Raw genomic sequence first — 23,957 nt, 5'->3', positions numbered from 1 at the left:
TCCCTTCTCCATTCTCTTCTCTGGATTTTTTTTTTTTTTTTGAGCACACAGGCACACATGCCCAGTGTGATTTTCAAGATGCTGGGTCTGGGACTTGAACTGTGATTGGCCATGTGGGAATCCAGCATTTTAACCATCACATTATCTTCTGTCTCTTAATTTTAAATTAAAAAAAAATCTATTTACTCATTTTTAAAATTTTGCCAGGGGTCGCATCCACTCACAAGAAAGAGACAGAGAGACAGAGAAAGACAGACAAGGTGAAAACACCCTCTGAGGGGGAATGGTCATGCAGTAGTCTCCTCTCCTCCATTTCTCTTTCCTTTGAGGATTTTGGCCACACACACACATGCACCCAGCATATTTTCAAACCACTGGATCTAGGATCATGAATCACATGGTCAGTTGTGTGGGTTCCAGCTGTCTTAGCCACCAGGCCACTGACTGGCCCTAAATTTTAATTCAGTAAAATTAAATACAACTTAAAATTCAGCTTTTCATTGGTACTAAGCAAATAGTCAAGAACTTAATAGCCACATTTGTCTAGTGGTTGCTGTAATAAACAATGATACTGTAATTTCTTTATCAAAAAAAGTCACATTGGGAAAGATAGAAATAGACATGACATTTGTTCTAATGTAGTTGATCCACAGACCCCTGACTGATGTCCAAGTATGAAATGCTTATTCACAGTTTCCCTTCAAGCTTTGAACATGGATAAACCTGTGTGTTTCTAGAACATGCTTTTGGCTACCATTTATAATATCTGCACAACTGTCATTTTGCAATTGGCTTAAATTCTCATCTACCTAAAAAACTGCTACGCATTTTCAGAACAATTATCTTTCTCTTTGCTGTCCCATAGGTAGCCCTCTGAAGCATTCTTTTGTTACCTTTATGGGACTCCATTTCCTTGGAATTCTGGGAGTTAATCATGAGCTGAAGAAGATCTACTCGATGCTGGAAGCAGAAAGAGAATTTTTAATGACAGTCATTTGTGATGTCAGAAGCAAATCAAAAGTACAATATATGGCCCCTTTAAGTCCAAACATCTGACTGGTTGCCAGAGTAAGAAGTGAATGTCAACATTCATCTATAAACTTTGGAAAGCAGAATTTTCTCTGGAAAATCCAGGTAAGGTGGGTCAAATTGCTTTTTCTTTCTTTCTTTCTTTTTCTTTCTTTCTTTCTTTCTTTCTTTCTTTCTTTCTTTCTTTCTTTCTTTCTTTCTTTCTTTCTTTCTTTCTCTTTCTTTCTTTCTTTCTTTTTTTTTTCCCTTTCTAATCCTCTACTTCTCTGTCTTTTCAATGCATCTTCCTAGCCAAAGAATTGCCTGATCCTTCTCCTGTCACAACTGCTTACTCAGAAAGAGTTCCTGGACTTCACTCATTTTTGTTCTCCTGCCTTAATTCTTTACCAATGGACACAAAGATTAATCTCCTGACATTCATTTCAACATCTTAAAATATTCCACCCTCCTAAAACTCTATACAACATATTTTCAGTGACACCTGGGATACCTAGTCCTGCACCCTGACCTGCAGACATCCTTGTGCTGGCCTTCAGGCCTCACGAAGGAAAAGCAAGTTAGCCAGCATGCAGCCTCAGGGCTCAGAGAAGGCACCTCTATACTCCAGGCCATGACAGAGCTCAGACTTTATAACACCGACTACACTTCACCAGGTAGCCAGAAAGGGCTTTGCTTTGGAGCGTATGTAAAATAAGAAGCTTGGAATGGAAAGGATTCTTTGCCAGTCTAAGATTTAGGGAAATAATAATACCAGTGAAATAAGTTTAAAACAGTAACTTTTATCCTTTAATACATATTGAAGGGTAGAGAAGTGATAAGCTTTTATGTCTATAATTTTTTTTGTGATATCTATTACTACATTTTAAATTCTTTTTCTCTGATCCCTCTTTTTTTTTTTTTTGGAGAGATTTTTGCTATAGGGTGCGTGCGCTCACCAGACACATAGAGACAGAGAGACAGGAAGTGAGAAATCACCCCCCAGAGGGGATGGCCATGCCGCAATCCCTTCTCCTCCATTCTCCTCTCGGGATCTTGGGTATGCACGCACACACGCCTGGCGTGAGTTTAAGTCATCGGGTCCGGGACTCACACTGTGGTCGACTATGTGGGAGTCCAGCGACATAGCCATTACGCCAACTGCTGGTCCCATCTGACTCACTCTTGTATCTCTTCTCTGATCTCTCCTTTTCCATTCTCCCCAAAATGTACACTTGCTCTAAACTTAGAGCTCTCTATCTACCTTAAAAAAAGACAGGGAAGTGTTCAAATCATATATATATACAGTCCAATAAATTATCAAACAGTGAACATCCTGATGCAACCACCACCAGATTTTACCTTTTGTTTATCTTTAAGACGACCTTCTTTCATCCTTAACACGGATTGTTTAAAAAAGTTTAAAACATCTCGTGGAAATAAACAGACATTGATGGCATCAAAAAATGGGGAGAGAAATGGAAAGAGTACTGGAGGGAAAAAAAAAAAAAGAAACCTTGGTAAAATTGCAAAATTTACTTGGAACAATTATAATTTTTTCTACCCTGGAGAAATTAAAATTTTATCTACCAATCAAAACAGACACCAGGACTATCCCCTCTCTGACCTTTTCTCAGGTTTCTAGGTCAATAGCTGAGCAAGGACATGTTTGCATATTGGCCCCACCACTATAGCAATGAGATCAGTGGCCTCTCTGCGTCTTTGGCGTGGTCAAAGGAGGGTATCAAATTCTCTAACCTCTTAGCCATTTTCTTATTTTGTTTTGTTTTGAGAGAGAGATTATTACTATAGGGCATGTGTGCTTGCCAGAGAGACAGAAAGCGAGAAATCACCCCCCAGAGAGGATGGCCACACCACAGTCTCTTATCCTCCAATCATCTCTTAGGATTCTGGGCATGCACACATAGGTGCCCAGCTTGAGTTTTAAGCCACTGGGTCTGGGACTCGAGCCACCACAGACTACATGGAAGTCCAGCAACACAACCATTAAACAATCTGCTGGTCCCCCTCTTAGCCTTTTATCTTTGATTAGAGTCATTTAGGATAAGCCAGACCATAGTCTGCTGTTTTCATTGCTTCTGCTGTTCAAGAAATAGTAGTGAGAATAAAAAATGATACAGCATATGATCTTCATCTACCTGGAATGAAAGAAGCCAATAACAGAAAGAAAATTAGGAAATTCACAAATATGGGGAAACTAAACAATATGCTCCTAAATAACCAATGAGTCAAAAAAGAAACAAATGGATAGTTATAAATGATTTTGAGAAGAATAAAAATAAACAAAATGCCAAAACTTATGAAATGGTAGCAAAAGCAATGCTCAAAGGGAAATGTATAGCTATAAATGCCTATATTTTAAAAAAACTCAGATCAATAAATTTACAACATAACACACCTACACAGAGCAAACTAAACCTAAACCAAGCAGAAGAAAGAAAATAATGAAGACTAGGTGTAAACTAATGAAATAGAAATTTAAAAAAATAGAGAAAAATCAATGAAACCAAAGGCTAGTTCTTTGAAAACATCATCAAAATTGACAAATCTTTTGTTTGATTGACCAAGAAGAAAAAGGAGAGATGGCTCAAAGCATTTTTTCTAGCATTAGAAATGAAAGAAGAGGGAACCAGCAGTTAGCGTAATGGCTATGTCGCTGGACTCCCACGTAGTCGGCCGCGGTTCACGTCCCAGACCCGGTGACTTAAAACACGCTGGCCGCATGTGCGTGCGTGCCCAAGATCCCAAGAGGAGAATGGAGGAGAAGGGATTGTGGCGTGACCATCCCCCCTGGGGGGTGATTTCTCTCTTTCTGTCTGTCTGGTGAGCACATGCGCCCTATAGCGAAAACGTCTCCAAAAATAAGGAAAAAAAAAAAAAGAAAGAAGAAAAATTATAACTGGCATTAAAACAATAGAAAGGATTATAAAGGGGGACCAGCAGGTGGCATGGTGGTTAAGGTGCTGGACTCTCATATGGCTAACCATGGCTCAAATTCCAAAAATCAGAAGCTTGGAAGTCACACTGGGCACATGTGTGTGAATGCCCAAAAATTGCAAAAGGAGGGTGGAAGAGACAGGATTGCAGTGTGGCCATTCCCCCTGGGGGTGATTTCTCACTCTCCCTCTCTCTGTCTCTCTCCAGTGAGTGCACATGCTTTATGGCAAAGCCAAACATAGGAGAAAAGATTTAAAGGAATTCTATTACTGTATTATTAAAATAATGATATAAATTAGATAACTTAGATGAAATGGACAAATGCCTTGAAAAGCACAAACTTCACAAACTGACTAAGAAAGAAACAGATAATCTGAACAGACCTATAAAGACATACAAAGATTGAATTAGTAATCAAAAACTACCCACAAAGATGGTTTAATGGTGAAGTCTACCAGACATTTCAAGAACTAATACCAATTCTTCACAAACACTTTAAAAAACAAAATAAGAGGAAATCCTTTAAAACTAGTATTACAGAGGCTAGCAGGTGGAGTGGCAATTAAGGTGCTGTGCTCCCACATGGTCAACTATGTGTCCCGACTGGTGGTTTGAAAAATCACACCAGGCGCCTGTGTGTGCGTGCCCAGAATCTCAGGAGGAGAATGGAGGAGAAGGGATTGTGGCATGGTCATCCCCGTGTGAGGTGGGAGTGATTTCTCATTTTCCCTCTCACTGTCTCTCTCTCTGTCTCTCTCCAGTGAGTACACATGCCCTATGGTAAAAACCTAGAAGAAAAAGAAAAGAAAAGAAGAAGAAGAAAGTTGGAGCCTTACCTTGCATCATATACAAAACCTAACGCAAAATGGATTGAAGACTGAAAGATAAGAAATAAAACCATACAACTCTTAGAGGAAAAAACCAATGGAGAAATTTTTATGACCTCAGATTTGGCAATTAGTGAATTTTTAGATTTTTTTTTTTTGAGAGGTTTTTGCTATAGGGCGCGTGCGTTCGCCAGACAGACAGAGAGAGACAGAGAGACAGAAAGCGAGAAATCACCCCCCTGGGGGGATGGCCATGCCACAATTCCTTCTCCTCCGTTCTCCTCTTGGGATCTTGGGCACGCACGCACACGCACCCAGTGTGATTTTTAAGCCACCGGGTCCAGGACGCGAACCGTGGTTGACTACCTGGGAGTCCAGTGACATAGTCATTACACTAACTGCTGGTCCCAAGACAAAAAAAAAAAAAGTGCCAACGAGGATCTAGAGAAATTAGGATTTACTTTCTGTCTCCATAGATTTGCTTATTCTGCACACTTCTTACAAATAGAATCATAGACTATGTGGTCTTTTGTGACTGGATTCTTTCATTTAGCACTATGTTTTCAAGATTCATCCATAGAGACCAGCAGATGACATAATGGTTATAAGGCTGGACTCCCATGTAGTCAATTGTGGTTCAATTCCTGGACCTGGTGGCATGAAACTCATGCCAAGCAGGTGTGCATGCATGGCCGAAATCCTAAGAGGAGATTAGAGAAGAAGGGTTTGTGGTGTGGCCACTCTCCCAGGGGATGATTTCTCACTTCTGTCTCTCTGTATTTTCAGCGAGTGCATGGACCCTGTAGCAAAAATCTCTAAAAAAAAAAAAAAAAAAAAAAAATTAAAAAAAAGTACAAGGTTTCTGGTGTTCATGAAAATACTGTGGGGCTGGCAGGTGGAGTGGTATTTGGGGCACTGGACTCCTATATGGCTGACTATGGCTTGAGTTGCAGATCTGGCAGCTAGCTTTCTCACTTTCTCTCTCCCTCTGTGTCTCTCACTGGTCAAATTAAAAATAATAATAACAATAAATGCAATTAAATAAATAATTCATTAAAAAAAGAAAATGTTTTAAAATTGACAGTGGTGATGGTTCCACATATTGACAAATGTACTGAAAACCACTGAATTGTGTATATATGTATTTTTTTTTAAAGAGAGATTTTTACTATAGGGCATGTGCACTCACTCACCAGAGAGACAGAAAGCAAGAAATCACCCTTCATGGGGGATGGTCATACTGCAATCCCTTCTCCGTTCTCCTCTTGGGATTTTGGGAACACAAATACACATACCCAGTGTAAGTTTGCCACCGGGTCCAGGACTCAAACTACAATCAACTATGTGGGAGTCCAGTGACATAACCATTATACCATCTGCTGGTCCCAAATTGTATATTTTTAAGTGGGTGAACTATATATAGTATGTGAATTATACTTCAAATAATTATTCTAAAGAGAAAATTAATGAAATAGTAGTATACATACTTATTGTGAGAAGGAATGGGTCAAAGAAATTAAATTTTATGAGCTTCTTGATTTTTTCCACAAAGGGATCTTGTGGGTTGTTGAGAGAATCAATGTTTACTCCAAATGATGTGCCAGTGATCACATCCATGCTGTAGGCCCCAAAGACACTGAATAAAAAACAGAAAAAAAAAAACCAGAAAATTAAAATCAGCATCTTCTACTACACATGCAGCAAAATCTGTATAAATCCATATAGCACACCTTTAAGAATCACACTTTCAGAACTTTTGCTGGATCATATGAAGGCTCTGTGCCCCCACCACTCTCACTCATGAGGCATTTATTGGGTGCCAGTGATGCAACTGGCACTCCTAGGAGTGATGGGAACACAAACGTGAGTTAGACTCATCCTTGAACTCAAGGAGCTATGTCATAGACAGAGACAGATCCATACTCAGGTGAATGACAGCAGTGTGTGTTGACGGTGGGTGATAATAGATATCAGCAGAGCAAAGCTGAAGTCATTCATTCTTCCTCTGGGACTACAGAAATGTGACTTTGACCCATGCCTTGCCTCATCCAGAGTCTATGCCCAGAGATGATCCCCTGCAGCAGCAGAGCACCAACTCTTTGTTCTGAGTAGTCAGGCAAATCATTTTTCCTTCACACCTTCCCCGTATCACCCCCCGCCAAAAAAATAAAATAAAAATAAAGCTTCTAATAAACCCAACTCCAGTGATCTGTAGTTTCCCTAAGACAAAATCAGTGTGGGGTATCCAAAGCTAAGTAATTCTTTGTCCTGAGTTGCCCAGGATAGTCACAATTTATAACTGCTGTTCCAGAGTAATTCTAAAATATCTCAGTTTGGACAAAAAAATGATATCTTTGGCCTAATCATAGTCTTTGCAGAGCCTTTTCTCTCTTGAGATTGGAGGATAGAGAAGTGATGGCCTTATTCATGATAGAGCATGTGTTCATGCATGTGAGAGTAAAAAGTGAAAGAAAGAAAGAAAGATGAGCACCATCCACAGGGTCTGGTTACATGTAGTCCCCTTCCTCCAGTCCTTCACCCCGTTAGATCTTAGGCACTTGCAGGCATATCCAACATGTTTCAGGTTGACCAAGTACAGAATTTGCATGGCAGTGGCCATGTGGGATCTTGCTTCTCTTGAATAGCTTACTACTGCACTACCACTAAACCAACCCCTACTTACTCTTTCATGGTGATGAGCTTGCCTTTCTCTGCTTCCTTTCTCAGGTTTTTCACCAATATATCTCCATACTGGATAATGATTGGGAACATCTAAGCACAAAACATAACACCAACTATAGTTAAATATGGAGACCCAAATCTCACAAGGACATGATTTTCCTAAATATGAAGCAGTAAGTGACACCTTATCATAGATTTTATACTTTCTCTTCTAAGATATAAAAATAAAAGACCATTTTCAGGAAGCTCAAATTAAATTGTTTATCCCTCGCAAGGGACCGTGATCTTCTTACTTTCTACCTGTTCCCAAATTCTTTAAGTTTTTAATTAAAAGCCCTTTTATTTTATACCTCTTTGAGTTTTCCGCTGGTGAAGGTTGGAGACAGCAATGCCCTTATTCTCTTCCATACTTCATCCTCAGATATGGAAATGGCATCTTTCATAAATCCAACTGGACCTAAAGACTAGAATCCAAAGCAAAAGATATTTTGTCTTATATAATTTTTGGAAATCTCTATCATTGCAGAAACTTCATTAAACAGGCATCAATTATGTAACAAATATTTAGTAACTATCTAGTAGGTGGCAGGCCCTACGCTAGATGCTTACTAAAAACTTATCTCAAAAGCCCAACCTCCTATGAGGGTGGAAGTGGCACTCAGATACCTGATATGTTTTTCAGCCTTTATGTACCAGTCTCCTCTGAAAATGCAAATGCTCTGCATGGTGGGAAAACTATTTCCTCAAGGGGATAAACAGGAATAAGACCGTCCTCCAAGGCAGTGCTGAATGGAAAGGGATTGTGAAAGATAGACAGATGGCCTTGGAAAACTGTATGTTGCATCAGAGCAATTTTATTTTTGCATATGTCTACATGGAGCAACCTGAAAAAGGGATACCTTGATGATTAAAAAAAAAAGTAGTTAATACTCAAAATTTTTGATATTCTGAAGAAACAATGCAATTACATAAAAGTCTTTTTTTCTTTCATTTTCCCCACCAGGGATAGAAGGAAAACGGAAAGAAATAATATTATTAATGTTTCCCAGCTTGAAACTGGCCTACCAAGTCAATCTGCTTGAAAATTTATTTCATTCTCCAAAACAGTATTTTGTTTTAAAATGGAAATGGATACTTCTTTTTCTTTTTTCCAGAGAGAGATATTTTTGCTATAGGGCACATGCATGGAACAGGGAGACAGAGAGACAGAAAGAGAGAAATCACACCCCAGAGGAAGGGCCATGCTACAATTCCTTCTCCTCCATTCTCCTCTTGGGATCTTGAGCACACATGCACATGAACCCGGTGTGAATTTTAAGCTGCGGGGTCCAGGACTCGAACCACTGTTGACTATATGGGAGTCCAGAGATATAACAATTACACCATCTGCTGGTCCCTTAAAAATTAAGAAAGAAAAACTTGGGATCAGCAGTTGGTGTAATGGCTGTGTCGCTGGACTCCCATGTAGTTGACCATAGTTCAAGTCCCAGACCCGGTGGCTTAAACTCATGCCGGGCGTGTGTGCATGCATGTCCAAGGTCCCAAGAGGAGAATGGAGGATTTCTTACTTTCTGTCTCTCTGTCTCTCTCTTTTGCTATACACCCTATAGCAAAAACGTCTCAAAAAGAAAGAAAAAACTGTCTCAATTTGATAGAGAGTCTAAAGAAAAATGAAAACAAAAAACAAAAAACAAAAACACTTCGGCTAATGTCATTCTTCTTTTTTTTTTTTTTTTTGAGTTTTTTGAGTTTTTTGCTAGAGGGCATATGTGCTTGCTGGAGAGACAGAGAAAGAGAAAGTGAGAAATCATCAGATAGAGGGATGACCATGCCACAATCCCTTCTCCTCCATTCTCCTCTCAGGATTTTGGGCACACACATATATGTGCCAGGCATGAGGATCAAGCCATAGGTTGGAGGACTCAGACCACAATTGGCCATATGAGTGACAGTCCAGCACCTTAACCAATATGCCACCTGCTGGCCCTAACATCACTCTTAATGGTGAAAGATGGACTGTTTTACTCCCAAGATTAGTAACAATTCAAAATGTCCACAGTCACCACTCTTATTTAGTGTTATACTGGAAGTCCTAATTGGTGTAATAAGAGAAGGAAAAGAACAAAAAGAGAAACAGATTGGAAAGGAAAAAATAAAAGTGTTTCTGTTTTTAGGAGGTATAATTGTGAATGTAGAGAATTCCAAGAAATATACAAAATAATAAATATGTTCTGCAAAGTTGTAGGATACAAGATCAACATACAATAGTCAACCACATGTCTATATAATAACAATAAACACATGAAAATCTCTTAAAAGCACAATACCATTTACAATAACTTCAAAGAAAGTGAAATATCACAGATATAAGTTTAGCAAAACATGTACATGATTTCTAAGCTAAAAACTACAATATGTTGATGAAAGGAATCAAAAAAGACCTAAAGAAATGGAGAGGCATACTATGTTCATTGATTAAAAGACTCAACATACTGGAGCCAGGAATTGGCATGGTGGTTAAAGCACTCAATTCCCACATGACCAACCACAGTTCCAGTTCTGGGACTGGCAGCTTCAAAATCACACCAGGTACGTGGTGTGCATGCATGCCTAAAATCCCAAGAGAAGAAGGGAGAAGAAGGGATTGTGGCATGGCCATCCCCCAGTGGGGGTGATTTTTCACTTTCCTTTTTCCGTCTCTGGCCACCTGCCAGCCCTGGCAAATTTGTTTTTGTTTTTTTAATTTACATGTAATCATTGTACATCTTTACAACTTGCAACATGGTTTTTCCCAGCATACATGTATTGCATGTCAAACAAGTCAAAGATATCACCATAAACATAGTTATCAACAGATAACTCTCCATTCTTTTGTCTGTTAAATGTCTTTTTCCACTGAGCCCTTCCCCTCCCACTATCCAGTCCTTCCTATACTGTCTTTGATATTTACACTTGTCGTCCCTGGTATTATATATTCCATTCTTTCAGTTTCAGTCATAGAGTGCCAACATTTGGTATATATTGAGTGGGGACATACAATATCTGTCTTTCATAGTTTGGTTTGCTTTCCTTAGCATTAAATCTATAGTCGTTCATTTTGTATAAAATGAGAGGGTTTATTGTTGTTTTTTTATGCCAAGTAGTATTTCATAGTGCACATATGCCACATATTTTCAATCCCGTTATTTGTTCTTGGTCATTTGGGTAGATTCCATGTCTTAGCAATTGTGAATAATGCTGTAATAAACATGGATATGAAAGTGTTTTTCCAACTGAGTGTATTCCTATCTTCTGGGTAAATACCTAGAAGTGGTATTACTGGATTGTAGGTTGGCAGGGTTTTTTCATGGACATAAGCAAGTTTATTCTTAATTTGTAAGAAAAGACCAAGGACCAGGAACAACTAAAACAATTCTGAAATGAAGTGAGAAGATTCACTCTAAATGATGTTAACACTTACTATATATCTACAGTAATCAAGTCACTGTGGTGCCGGCAGAAGGACAGACTCAATCATCAATGGAACAGAATAGAGAACAAAAAAAAAGACCCACATACTGGGCCCAACTATGTTTTGATAATGGTTCAAACTAGTTCAATGAAGGGAGAATAGCCTTTTCGAAAATTGTGCTGTAACAAGTGGATAGCCATAAGCCCACCCCACCACATACACACACACACACACTACACACGCACATACACACACATACACACAGACATAAAATGAACCTTGACCTAAATCTCATACCTCATACAAAACTTAATACAAGATGTATTTTAGACTTATATATAGACTCACATATAGAACAAAACTATATAAATTTTAGAAAAATAGCATAAAAGGGCTAGGCAAAGAATTTTCAGACTTGACCAAGAAAGCACAAAGTATAAAAGAAAAAAAATGGATAAATTGGCCTCTTGGAAATAAAAAAAAATTATTTTTTCTCTGATAAAAACCCTGTTAAGGGTCAGCCAGGTGGCAACATGGTTAAGGAGTCTGGATCCCACATGGCCAACTTCGCTGTTTGAGTTCCAGACTCAGTCGCTTGAAGATCACACCATGTGTGTGCGAGTACACGCGTGTATGACCAAAATCCCAAGATGAGAATGAAGGAGAAGAGACTGTGGCATGGCCACCACCCCAGGGGGTGAACTTTTCATTTTTTCTCTCTGTCTCTCTCTGGAGATTGCACACATCTATAGCAAAAAATAAAAAGAGGGAGAGAAAGAGAGGAAAGACAAACTATACATTATGACTATAAAACAATATCAAGAAGAAGCATTATGATGATGGAACTGTTCTATGCCTTGATTTTGGTGGTAGTTACCAAATCTATACACGTGATAAGTGAGAATAGAGCTACACACAAACACAAACACAAACACATACACACACACAAATGAGGGTACATAAAACTGATCTGAATAACCTCTATGGATTGAATCAATGCCCATTTGCTACTATTAATGAAATAAGAATAAACGATACTTATAGCTATGCAATATTTATGTAAGACATTACCACTGAGGGAAACAGGATAAAGGGTATGTGGAACCTCCCTGTACATTTTTTGAGTAAATTCCTGTGAATCTAAAATTATTTAAAAACAAAAACTTCTTAAGTAAATAATATTCTAATTTAAACAATGGATGCCTACCCTTCTGTTTGTGAAGACAGAATAGCATTCTTTCACTAGTACTATTTTGATCATATCTGGATCCGTGATAACCAGAAGTGGCTGCCGACCATCATATAACCTGTGTTGAAAAAACAAAACTAATTAAACCTACGAAGCTGGGCTCTGCAGTTAGAGCCATGCCCAGAAATTCAGACTTTGATCCCAATGTTGTATAATCCATACCCCTAGTAGTAGGACACACAGTAACATTAGCTCCTAGTTCAAGTTAGGGTCTGATACACAGCGAGATTCTTACCATAGAAGTCACTTGAGGCTTCATAAAATGAAGGGTTATGTGGCTAGCTCAAGCAGGGAAGAGATATTTAAGGATAAAGATGGTTAGAACTAATAGTAGAATATTTATTAAGTCTAGATGGTACATACGTGGATATTTCCTATACCATTCTTCACCATTTTTGATATTTTACAATATTTTATTTCCAAAACAGATATTAGGTCAGTGAAAAATTGAAGGCAAGTGAATTATCAAGTGCTCTCAAGTAAAACATATGGCAAGGGGTATTGGGAGTTGGGCCAGTGTTTTTATCTACTTGATCATGATTCCTTTATGGACCATGCCAACTTTTCAGAACCATGCAGCCAGCCTTGTTTCTGAAGAGTTGATGAGAGATGATAATGAGAAGTACTAGCCTTCTCTCATTTGTGTTTAGCATACAAGAACAATGACTATACCTTTTCCACTATTCTTACCAAATCTCCAAAAGGGAATAGCTACTATAATTGGCTAAAACTATCCTACAAATGTAGTCCATCAGCTCCCCTGGGAACAAATGGTTTAAAAATATGCCACATCTTAGGCAGTGGCATGGAGGTTAAGGCTCTGAATCCCACATAGACAACTCCATGGTTCAAAGTCATGGACCTGGCTACTAAGTAATTATGAGAGGTGCCATGTGTGTACATGCCCAAAATCCTAAGAGGAGACTGGAGGAGAAGGGATTGCAGTAATTCCCCTGGGAGTTGATTTCTCACTTTTTCTCTCATCTCTCGCTCTTTCTCTCTCTCTTTCCAGTGTATGCACACACCCACCCTATAGCAAAAACTGAAGAACAAACCAAAACGAATATGCTACATCTTTCCTTCAAAGTTAGTTGAATAGAGTAAACAAAGAAATACTCCTAAGGGCCAGCAGGTGGAGTGGCAGTTGAGGGCCCTAGACCCCACATGGCTGACTGTGATTCAAGTCTCTGACCTGACAACTTGCTTTCTCACTCACCCTCTTTTTCTCTCCCTCACTCTGTCCCTCTCTGGTCAAATTAAAAATAGATAAATAAATGAAGTTAAATAAAATAATTATTAAAAAAGAAAGACAGACTCTTATACCCTTCTACTGAAAGTCATGGCTTAAAATTAAAAACATGTGGGGCCAGCAGGTGGTGTAGTGGTTAAGGCACTGGACTGCCACATGGCCAACTGTGGTTCAAGTCCTAGACTTAGTGGCTTGTTTTCTCACTTTCCCTTTCTCTCTCTCTGATCAATTAAAAAAATGACAAAAATTTTAAAATAAATAATTATTAAAAATAATTAAACAAGCACACCAAAAAACACACTTGCAGAGACACTTAAAAAAAAAAAGCACAAGTGGTTTCTCAATCTGTTGAGTGCTGGAAAAGTCATGATGCATTTTTGCATAAAAAAACATGGAAAGCTATATCAGGACTTCTCTGATGACCTAATACATCTCCCCAGCCCATCATTCAGAAGCACATATTAAATTCAAAATTTAAATAAAGGAGTTTTGACTTTTAATTAAAAGTGAATCAATATGAAAAGGCAATGATGTCATGCCTTTATGAGTATATATTAGAAGGAACTGAAATAATATATTTTATGTAATCAAAGGGGACCTTAGGAAGGAAAAATAGAGAAGAAGGGAATAGCCAGATACTGAACAGAAAGTGATACTAGGAGTCCCTGGGCCAACAAAGCCTGGGGGAATGTGATAACCCATAACATTCTCAGCCTAATTCAGAGTATAGACTTTAACATCTGCTGACACATGAGATCTTCAATAGGAAAAGCCTCTAAAAGCTTTCCAATAGATAACTTCACCCCAAGATGCTCTGAGCTGAGATTTGTCCTCCATGCAGTGAGGTGCTTCATCATAAAAACATATTTATCCAATGGAAGTTTCCATAATACTCACCCCCATGTAGGTCCATACTTTTTATGGCACTCTAGGTCAAAATCCCAAATGCCCTAAGAAAAAATAAAATTGATTATTATTCTGATTGCACGTAGTACTAAAGCAAGAGACAATAGTGAGCTCTTTTAGTCTAAAGTACGTTGTTGAGTGAGACAGTGAGTGAGTGAATGACAAAGTGCACTCATCTTCCAGTTCCTCAGCTCAACCAAAAAAAAAATGGGGAGGTGCCACCTCTACACACAAGATATCACAAATTAGACTGTGCTCTGAATTTTCACTTCCAAAACTTAAAACAAATCTCCTTGATTTTGAGTTTCAACTGTGATGTATCTGCTACAAAAGAAGGTCCCTGATTTTATGCTATATTTGGTGAAGGGTTCATTTGGGAAGGGTGAAGAGAAAATGATTGCTTTTTCAGAGAGAACAATTTATGAAATTTTTGGGTGGTAATCAGGCAACCAATGCCTTAGCTGGGAAGATTAGAATCTGAGAAATAAGCCTCAGTGCTGCAGAAAAGGAAATCTGAGCTGAAGAGCAGCCCACAAAGCCTTTGCTGCTGGTCTTCCGGTTGCAAACTTGAGACTTTCCAAAGTCCAGGGGCCTGGGCAAAATAGCAGACCAGATTAGCCACAGATTTAGCCAAAACGCACAGTCTCTATAGACCAGATTATGCACCATTCCAATTAAATTTTTAATAGTTTTGTCTATTCCTCTCATTTCTATGGGTGATTCTGCCTTTGTTGTAAAAAACAAAACTCATTTAATGGTAAGGTACTTGAAGTCAATAGACAGTCACCGTCTTGCCTCAGCTAGACCCACACCCTGCACAGACTCACCCATAGGGTGCTGCCTTTGCAGAAAATAAAGCAGAATACTCTCATTTTTTTCAAATCCACAAGGAATGTTGTGGGCAGAAAAAACTGTGGCAGAGTCATGGAAACAACGAATTTTACAGGTTTTAAGAGAATCAAGTCTGAAAATTCTCCGATGGTGACTCTTGGGCTGTCTAGTAAACTGATTTCAAAGCTTTTCAGGAGGAAGAAACAAAAAGGTTATTTATGAGCTCATGCTGTGAAAAGGAATGTGTTTTATCTAGTACACACAGCTAATGGGCCACTGCTAGAGGTGGCCCCTTATGCTTTCCTCCAAATGCTACCTACGTATTAAAGTCCCTTTTTGGGAATTTGTACTAGGCAAACAGAAAATCCTCTTTATGATGTTTACAACTTAAAGAGCAAGTCCTGAACATCCAGTGATCTGCCAGAGATCTGGGTCATGCAACTGAGGCAAACTTAAGGCTTCTAAGAATCCACAGCAGAGTCCTGGGGTGTACCTGGCCATGTTCTGGTTGGATCCTGCATACCATTTCTGGCAGTATAATACTTTATAATATTCTCCCAAGGAGGGACATTGTTATTGTGGATCTTAGGTGGTGTTTACAACCGAAGAAGTAGAAGAGATACTCAAACAACACTCACCTTGCGGTATTCCAACAGAGTTCCAAAAAAAGGCAGAGGTGTTGGCCCAGGAATTCCCATTTTCTTAAAAATTTTATGTCTAGAGGTCCCATACCTGTAAAGTGGAAGAGAGAGAGAGGTCACAAGGATTGTGACTTTATACATATGGGGGCTGGACATCACTAACTCAGAAACTAGAATGGTCAAGTAGAAGAGATAACATGTAAGCAATAAATAACAACAGCAACTCCAATGGCAATAGTTATATTCAGTTATCATCTCTTTTCCCACCTCCACCATAAGACCCCCCTAAAAGACAAATGATTAACTAAAAGCAGATGAAGTCTTCTTGGTTCTAATACTAGAGTGAAGATTTGATAAATGTCCCCAAACTTGAGAGTTCCTGACAGAATCAGGCTGGAATTTTTCTAGGGCATTTCATTTGCTTACATCTATTTAGCAGGTTCACTCTTCCATGATTTAGGGGATTCTCATTCTAGATAGGAAAGAGGAATTTTCTTCCTTCTGCTCTGATGATGTGATTCTGCATAACTATATCTACTCAATTATGGAGCCACTGAGAGCCTGAGGTGACCCTGTGCTTACAATTTGCTCAGAGGCTTTTATGCCTTTCTTTTTTCTTTTCCATGACCCTGTTTCAGGATCTGGTCCTTCATAAATTTGGCTTCATAGAGACCTTGCAGCAGAGTTCTTATTTCCACAGAATGACCACTGTGATCCAGATTCACCCTGGCCTCATGGGAATGTGAAAACCTTTCAGCTACACCCAAGTCTCTGCTGTCAGGCAATCTGGTTGCTTTGAGCTATAAGGAAAGATGACTGATCCGTATGTTCCCTGTATGACACTGTGCAGAGGAATCCATGACCAAAGAATCCATTTTTAAGCCCTTCCTCCTACTGTGAAATCTGGCCCTCCAACTAGTGGTATTTACCTGATAAGCACAGTGCCAAGTATGCCAATTTTTTTCAAGATAGTTATAAAGTTGTTCAATTACTGCCTCTGTACATTAACTATCTCTATACAAAACCCCAATAATATCTGTGTTCCTTGTGGTACTCTTGCCTATATTCCATCTTTAATATGTCACTTAAAGACTCCCACAACTAGAGGTTCTGGAACTTTGTAAACTTTCCACTTCAATCTCTCTCTTTTTTTTTTTTTCACTTCAATCTCTTAATAAAAGATGGCAGACTGGAGGAAGAGAGGCTGAGAGAAGAGACTGATGGCACTCTTTTAACTATGAAGCTGCTAGTCTTACAAAGTTGGCCCCGTTGAGGCAAATTAGGAAAGTATGACTAAAAGTATAATATGGACAAATGGTTCAATATCCCCCATGTGTCCTTTCAGCAAAGAGAAGGTATCTTCCAAAGCTGAGGTATCTTCCTATTGATAGAAAAAGGTGTAACATAAAATAAATAACCATAAAATTCTCCAAATAATTGAATTAGATCGTGTATCCTCTTCTTCAGAAGTTAGCCTTTAAGCAGTATAGTTCTCAAACATTCTGTACAAATCTAGTAAATCTTATAATGTGTGATTAAATAGAACTGAAAAATGCATGCAGTGATGTGTGTTTGAAGGATTCATTAGCGGTACCTTGGGTAGGCCCAGCTGGTCACTAGGGCTCTCCCCCAGATACTTAGTGGAAGCTAGTGTACCAACTGCCAGGGCATCTTTGGTTATTCCTGCTCCAGCTCCTTTCTTTGTTATCTCTACTATGCAAATCAATTGATTTCTGCTTCTGAATTTGCAATATGTTATATAAATTGTCGGTAAGGCTACGTAGGTGAACTCATCTGTCAGCAATATCGTCTCCAAGGGAAGACCTAACCGAGCGTATAAACTCACATAGCACCATATGAAGGGAGATGATGGTCTGGGTGAAACCCTGTTCCTCTACAGCTCGCCTCTTTCTGGTTTACTAATGCTGCTTTTGGTACAGTAGAGAGGCTAATAAACAAACCATTCATTTTTATTGTATTTCTACCATGTTTGCATAATGAGGGCATTGTCTACAGCTGCTGACACTGGGCTGCACCAGTGTCTTCTAAGGCTGCAATGTCGTTTGTGTTGCTGCCAGAATATCTAGTGACAGTCTCTAAGGCAGACCCCACAGAGAGTGACTTAGATGGTGTCCCTCTCCCCAGGCTTTAAGAACATGAAATGCCAATCCGTCTTTCCAGTGACCTCCAGTGGAGATCAGGACCATGAGTATCTCTGGGAATTCTGTATTACAGGGTGAAGAGTATTCTCTTCTTCATCCTGAATCCTGTCTGCATGCCTTTTACATCCTTACTCACTCAAGTCTTGCTTACCAATCTTCACAGAGAGGTTAAGATAACTTGCCAGGCATCTATGTCGAAAACTGAGGGATTAAAATAACCGGTTGGGCAGGTATGTTTAAAAACACATATGTGATCTGCACCATAGAGGTATGTATTTGTACATTAGACTCACATTCTTAGGCATTTTACACTCCTCAGTTATCACAAATCCTGAACCAACAGCTCTCTTTTATCCTTCAGAAAGAACAACTGGGAATTATCTCAATGAAAAATGTCTGGTACTAAATAAGATGAAATTAAACCATATCAATACACCTTAAGATGCCAGCAGGTCAAAAAATGTGTTGCCACAATACATTACATTCCAAACATTTATTTCAAAAAATTAGAACCAGGTTTCTGTTTTCTTGTTTTGTGTCCTTGTGATTTCCTACTCTTCATCATTTATTTCGAAATTGAAATGAAAGTCAAATACAGCATGGGAGAACCTCTCCTATTCACGTGTTGAGACTAACTCGTCTCCTCCTGCACGCCACAATGCCAGGAATTGCTCTACTACAGGGTCTGGATTCATCTTCCTCTATTGGAACTTAGAGGGAAGAAATATTTCAAATCCAAATTGGTTTTTGGGTTCCTGCCCTTCCAGACTCCTAGCAGATTTCAGATCAGGGGAAAAACAAATCTCTGTGCTGATGCTGACTTCCCAGAGATTAGAAGGAAAAGAATAGAAAGAAGAGAATAAAACCGATTTTTTTCCCAGTCTCCTTTGCTCTAAAGAGTTATCATTCAGAGGTAAACAGTTCTGTAAATTACAAGGTGGAGGAATTGAGCTTTTTATAAGGGAGAGGAGTTTGGGGGGAGCATGGAAAATAGAAAGGACAAAGTCTGGGGTACACAGTGGTGCCTGATGCAAATGATGCCTGGGGGGTAGAAGGGAGAGGAGAAGGGACACCCCACTCCCCTGCCCTGTCCACAGAGGATGATTTTTCTACACATCTCTTGCAACAGACACAGAAATTAGAAGGCAAAGTTAATAAGACAAAAAAACTAGTCACTTCCTCCTACTCCTAGAATCACAGAGCTTGAGGAACGGCTGAGGGTCCCACTGCACAAGGCAGTCAGTTTGTAATCTGCCTCTGCTGATAAGCTCACCCTCAGGACCAAACGAAACCACTAAGTTCTTTAGCCACAGAAATTGGGAGTTGTACAGGAGGTGGAGAAACACTTTTATTCCTTCAACAGATCTCCATAAAACCAATAATAGCCTCTTATGTGTTTGTAGCATCCGATACTTAACCACAGTCCCCTCCATGATCTCTTTTGATCTACAAAAGAAATAAAGGAAAGAGAGAATTCATTGACACCCCAAGTCCAAGGTTTCAGTGGAGGGGAATCTAGACAGTTACTTACCAGTAGAGGAGCGTGAGGCTGATAGCCAGGAGAATCCAGGTCTCCATGGAAAAGTTTGGGATCAGGTTCATCTCTACTTTCCTCCTGCAGTTCTCTGCTCTGAGTTTTCCTTTCAACTGTGTGTGCTGCTTGTTGCTGGGCTGTGCGTGTAGAGATTTCCGTCCCCACCCAGCAGCAAGGCCTGCTGGGATATTTATATGCCAGGGAAGGAGGCGGGCTGAAGCTGCAGCCAGTAGAAAAACCACCTGTGCTCCACCTGCAGTAGGAAGAAACCAATCCACCTTGGCAGTCGGCAAAGAATTATGGACACCCCGACATTGACCTCCTTTGAGTTCATATTCTAGGAGAAATTAATAAACAACTCAATCCATGTTATCAGTAAGCCCAAAGGTTATTGGTGCTTATCAAAAACTCAAGCAAAGCCATTGGGATTAATTTCCTCTAACCTGCCCTTGTATCCATGGCTGCCCTTTTTGAGAAATACTTTAAATCCTCCAAACAAACCACATCTACAGATCATTACCCATTCAGTTTCCTCTGCCTACGATGCTCTGAACTCCCTGGAAAACCCCCTTCTTATCTTTCAAAACCCAGCTCAGACAGAAACCCTTCTGTTAATTTCTTTCTTCATCATCCTTGTCAAATAGATATAAACACTCCCTCCTCTGGACAATCTCTATCTCCCATACAATTCCATTGTTCTCTCTACTCTCTAACACCATCATTGGCTTCTATGTGTTTCCCTTACCATTACCAGATCGTGAGCTTCTCAAGGTCGCCATCTATAAGTATTACTCACCATCATGGCCCTAGTGCCTAGCACAGTGCTTCACACAGAATAGACATCCAAAAAGGCCAGGTAAATGGAGTTGGGCGAGATTGGTAGGCCATTGCGTGTCCTTTCCCTATGACTCTTTGGCAATCTTTCCATCTTCCTGAATTGTTAATACAGGAACAAGGTTTGGTGTTCCTCAGCCACCATAGCTGCAGGTTCAGGCTGACCCATAGATACTCCATGGACATCAGAGCCTCTAAAGGAAAAACAGGGTATGAAGGAGATAAAATTGCTGGCGGTGTCAAAAAGTAACAATTCATGCTGCTTCCTGCACAGCCCTTCAGAATGTCCTGCAGTTGACAGCAAGTGAAATTTTTTACCAAAGATTACTCCTACCTCTCTAGAAAGACTGCACTGTCCAAGAACAATGAATGTGAAAGGAGAGAAAAGTAGAAAAGCAGCTCCAATGGCCAGGCAGGCCCCAATCACTTTAGCTACCAAGAATGTGACAGATGTTACTATAGGGAACACACAGCACTTAGGACTCCAGAAAGATAATGGGAGCTTTTTCTCTGGGGCAATGAGAGTCTGAGCAGATGGCTTCCTGCTTTTTGATGAGTGGAAGAGGTTCTAATAGGTGAAGAACAAGGCCCGGGAACTGGTCAGGAGAGTGCCTATAACGGTAGTCACTGCCACCTATAAGACCCCCACCACCATCACATTCCTGATGAGAGAGATCCAGGGCTGAGCATTTGAAAGTCACGCCAGCCCATTATCCCCACCCTGACCCATGTTCTGTGTCTGCTTGATCTGAAAAATAGAGGATTACGTGACAAATAAAACCTCGAATTTCTTAAAACTCAACAGAAATGGATGTTTGAGCTGTGCTTGTATACTTCTCTCATTATCCTTTCTTGCTCTCAGCCCTTTGCAGAAACTGATATTCACCCTTCAGAACTCTTCACATTCCTCTGGCTTAAAAGTACTTGGAGTTGGCCAACAATGGCCTGAGTAAGTGGATGTCTCATTGGTAAAACACTGAGTCACAACTATCTCACCTACCTCCCTTTCTCTATTTAGGAACTTGATCAGCATCTTGAAATGTCTACTGTCATAGTTTATCAACTTTGGGTAAGCTTTCTCCAGGCACCTGTTGAAATCTGTAACTGCTACTGCAGAGTGTAATATATGAATATACCTATCATTTATGCATTGATTTAAAGTCAAGCTGGTGCATGTCATATGTAGGTGTTGTGCCAAGTGCGGGCTAGAAGCCACACAGTCCCCTTCCTTTGATGGCCTCTGAGTGGAGCAAGAGTGACGTATAACTGTCTGAGTGGAGGTATGCACGCAGCATACATCTGAAATCTCTGGGATCACTGAGCCCTCCAGAGAGGCATTTAAGGAAAGTAGTGAAAGCAAGCTTGAACACCAACAAAAACAGACATAGGAAGCTAGAAGACAATCCCAAGGAAAGTAGGATTCAAAGTTCAAGGAATTCTGATGTTTCTTCCCCCTTTGGTGGCTTCACTGGGCATTGTCTAATAGGGTCATGCTACTATTCTTGGTTCACAGATGTAGAAACTGAATTCAGTGGCTGCCAAGTAGCTTCCCAACAGCTATTGATCACAATAAAATATTATACATAAAACTAATATGAAGGAAGACTGAAAAGTCCTCTGAAATACCGATACTCAACACCAGCTGTTCTCTGATAAGGGTCCCTGTGGGAAATAGTGGGATCCAAGACTGCAACAGAAAATTGGCTGAGGGAACCAGCAGTTAGCGTAATGGCTATGTCGCTGGACTCCCACATAGTCGACCGCGGTTCGTGTCCCAGACCCGGTGGCTTAAAACTCACGCCAGGCATGTGTGCGTGTATGCCCAAGATCCCAAGAGGAGAAGGGAGGAGAAGGGATTGTGGCGTGACCATCCCCCCGGGGGGTGATTTCTTGCTTTCTGTCTCTCTGTCTCTCTCTGTCTGTCTGGTGCGCGCACACGCCCTATAGCATAATCCTCTCAAAAAAAAGAAAAAAAAAGAAAAGAAAATTGGCTGTGATTCTGGGTCCTCCTCCAGGACTGCTCCCGCAACAGCTCCCCTGTGGGTTTTCCAGAACAAAAAAAACTTCATCTCACCTCAGTAGAAACAAAGAAATATGCAAGAGGACTGCTCTCTTTCTGTTCCCTACCTGAAAGGTACAGAGAATACATTCAAAGAAATAGCAGAGTGTCAACTGATAACAATTAAGAATTTAATTAGCTCACCTAAATCCAAAGCTTTTCTTACCCTTTTGGGAAACAAAATCCCTGTCGAAACTATGTTTTCATCCTTCCTGAAAGCAAATATTTGTCTTTGACGATTTTACAACTAAGCCTAATATGGTCACCTCCCTGCCCTTCTTACCACAGGACCTAGTCTGACTGGTTGGAATCTATACCTACAGTAATAGGGTAGTCACAGCTGGGGATTAGAATATAGTTAGTACTGTGTCTTAACCATGTGAGTGATCTTGTTCCATAAAGGGAAATAATAGAAGGCGTGTCCTTTGAATCCTTTAATTCCACAGTAATATCTTCTAATATGAAGAGACTTGTATACTAAGTGTTATGCTGAATGTGTGGAGGATGATGTTATGTGTCAGAACACTAACCACTTCTTGTCTCTCATCTACTCATTCATGTATTAAAGCACTCATCATGTACTTACAAAGCCCTGCTCTAAGTGTTTAAGATACAAAGATGCCCAAGACACGGATACTGTTTTGGTTGAAGGCAGAGACAAATGAATAGGTAATTACAATATAATCAAGAAAAAATAATCATACATGTGTAAGAAACATAAGAATTCTTTTTGAGCTGGCTCCATGAGGGGGAAGGGGAGTCCTTATCAACATGAAACTACTTATCTTCTTTTTCAGTCTGCTTAGGGAAGGGCATAAGTTCAATCTGAATGTTTGGGGATGTGTTAGGCTCAGCTATCAGTATAAGTGAACAGGTTGTCCAGGGACTAATGATATAAGGAACATCTTCAGTCTTCTCCTTCTGTCCTTTTATGTTGTTAGCCCAAGTTATACCTATTCTGGAAAACTTGTCTTGACTTCTTGTGGCCTAGCAAATTGCTTGCAGTATGAGGAGGCAGTATTGATCTGGAAAGATCCGAGTGTTAGATCCAAGTTAAGGGGTTACAATCTAGAACATGGGGGGGGGGGAAGGAAGGCAAAATTATTTGTTCATAACTTGGCCCTTAAGTCTCCATTCTTCTCAGTAGGGTGAAACTTGATTTCCACAACAAGAGGTAACCTGGTTGTATCTAACTTTGGAAGGCAGGAGAAAAAGAGGGGCCTGCTCTTCTGAGTTTCATGGTTTGTGGTGAAAGGGGTGAGGAGAGGCCAGTCCATAGACATTCTCACTTGGGATCAGAGAAGGTGGGTGCCTCACCCCAATGTCACTATATATTGGTTAGGCTCTGTGGACACTGCCTTCAAGGTATGTGGCAAATACTAAATGTAAGAGAGTCAGACTTCTTGCCTTCTGTTCTCTATTGGAGGAGAGAGACACTAAACAAATAACCGCATAAATAAGTATTGAATTGCAAATTGGCGTAAATACTGTGAAGCAAAAATCTCTTTAACTTAAGCTTCCATGAGTATTTGATATAGTTGATGCTTCTTTCTTTTCTTTCTTTTTTTT

General features: G+C 39.9%; 1 protein-coding gene across 1 annotated transcript in view; it reads right to left on the bottom strand.

Annotated features, from left to right (window-relative positions):
* The window catches only part of LOC102494214 (cytochrome P450 3A4), a 28,977-nt gene extending 9,287 nt beyond the window's left edge, over positions 1–19,690 (bottom strand). The window contains exons 1-9 of the mRNA XM_006150142.3: positions 19,493–19,690; positions 15,797–15,890; positions 14,319–14,371; positions 12,131–12,230; positions 7,823–7,936; positions 7,474–7,562; positions 6,278–6,426; positions 2,368–2,495; positions 894–960 (exon numbers count right to left, since the gene is read on the bottom strand). Coding sequence (XP_006150204.1) covers positions 894–960; positions 2,368–2,495; positions 6,278–6,426; positions 7,474–7,562; positions 7,823–7,936; positions 12,131–12,230; positions 14,319–14,371; positions 15,797–15,890; positions 19,493–19,563 — 865 coding nt within the window. The 5' untranslated portion in view covers positions 19,564–19,690. The remainder of the gene's footprint in view (positions 1–893; positions 961–2,367; positions 2,496–6,277; positions 6,427–7,473; positions 7,563–7,822; positions 7,937–12,130; positions 12,231–14,318; positions 14,372–15,796; positions 15,891–19,492) is intronic.
* Between the last annotated feature and the right edge of the window lie 4,267 nt (positions 19,691–23,957).

The sequence above is a fragment of the Tupaia chinensis genome, unplaced genomic scaffold (assembly GCF_000334495.1).
Source record: "Tupaia chinensis unplaced genomic scaffold, TupChi_1.0 Scaffold000279_1, whole genome shotgun sequence".
Lineage (NCBI taxonomy): Eukaryota > Metazoa > Chordata > Mammalia > Scandentia > Tupaiidae > Tupaia > Tupaia belangeri.
This window is presented reverse-complemented; position numbering and strand designations above follow the sequence as displayed.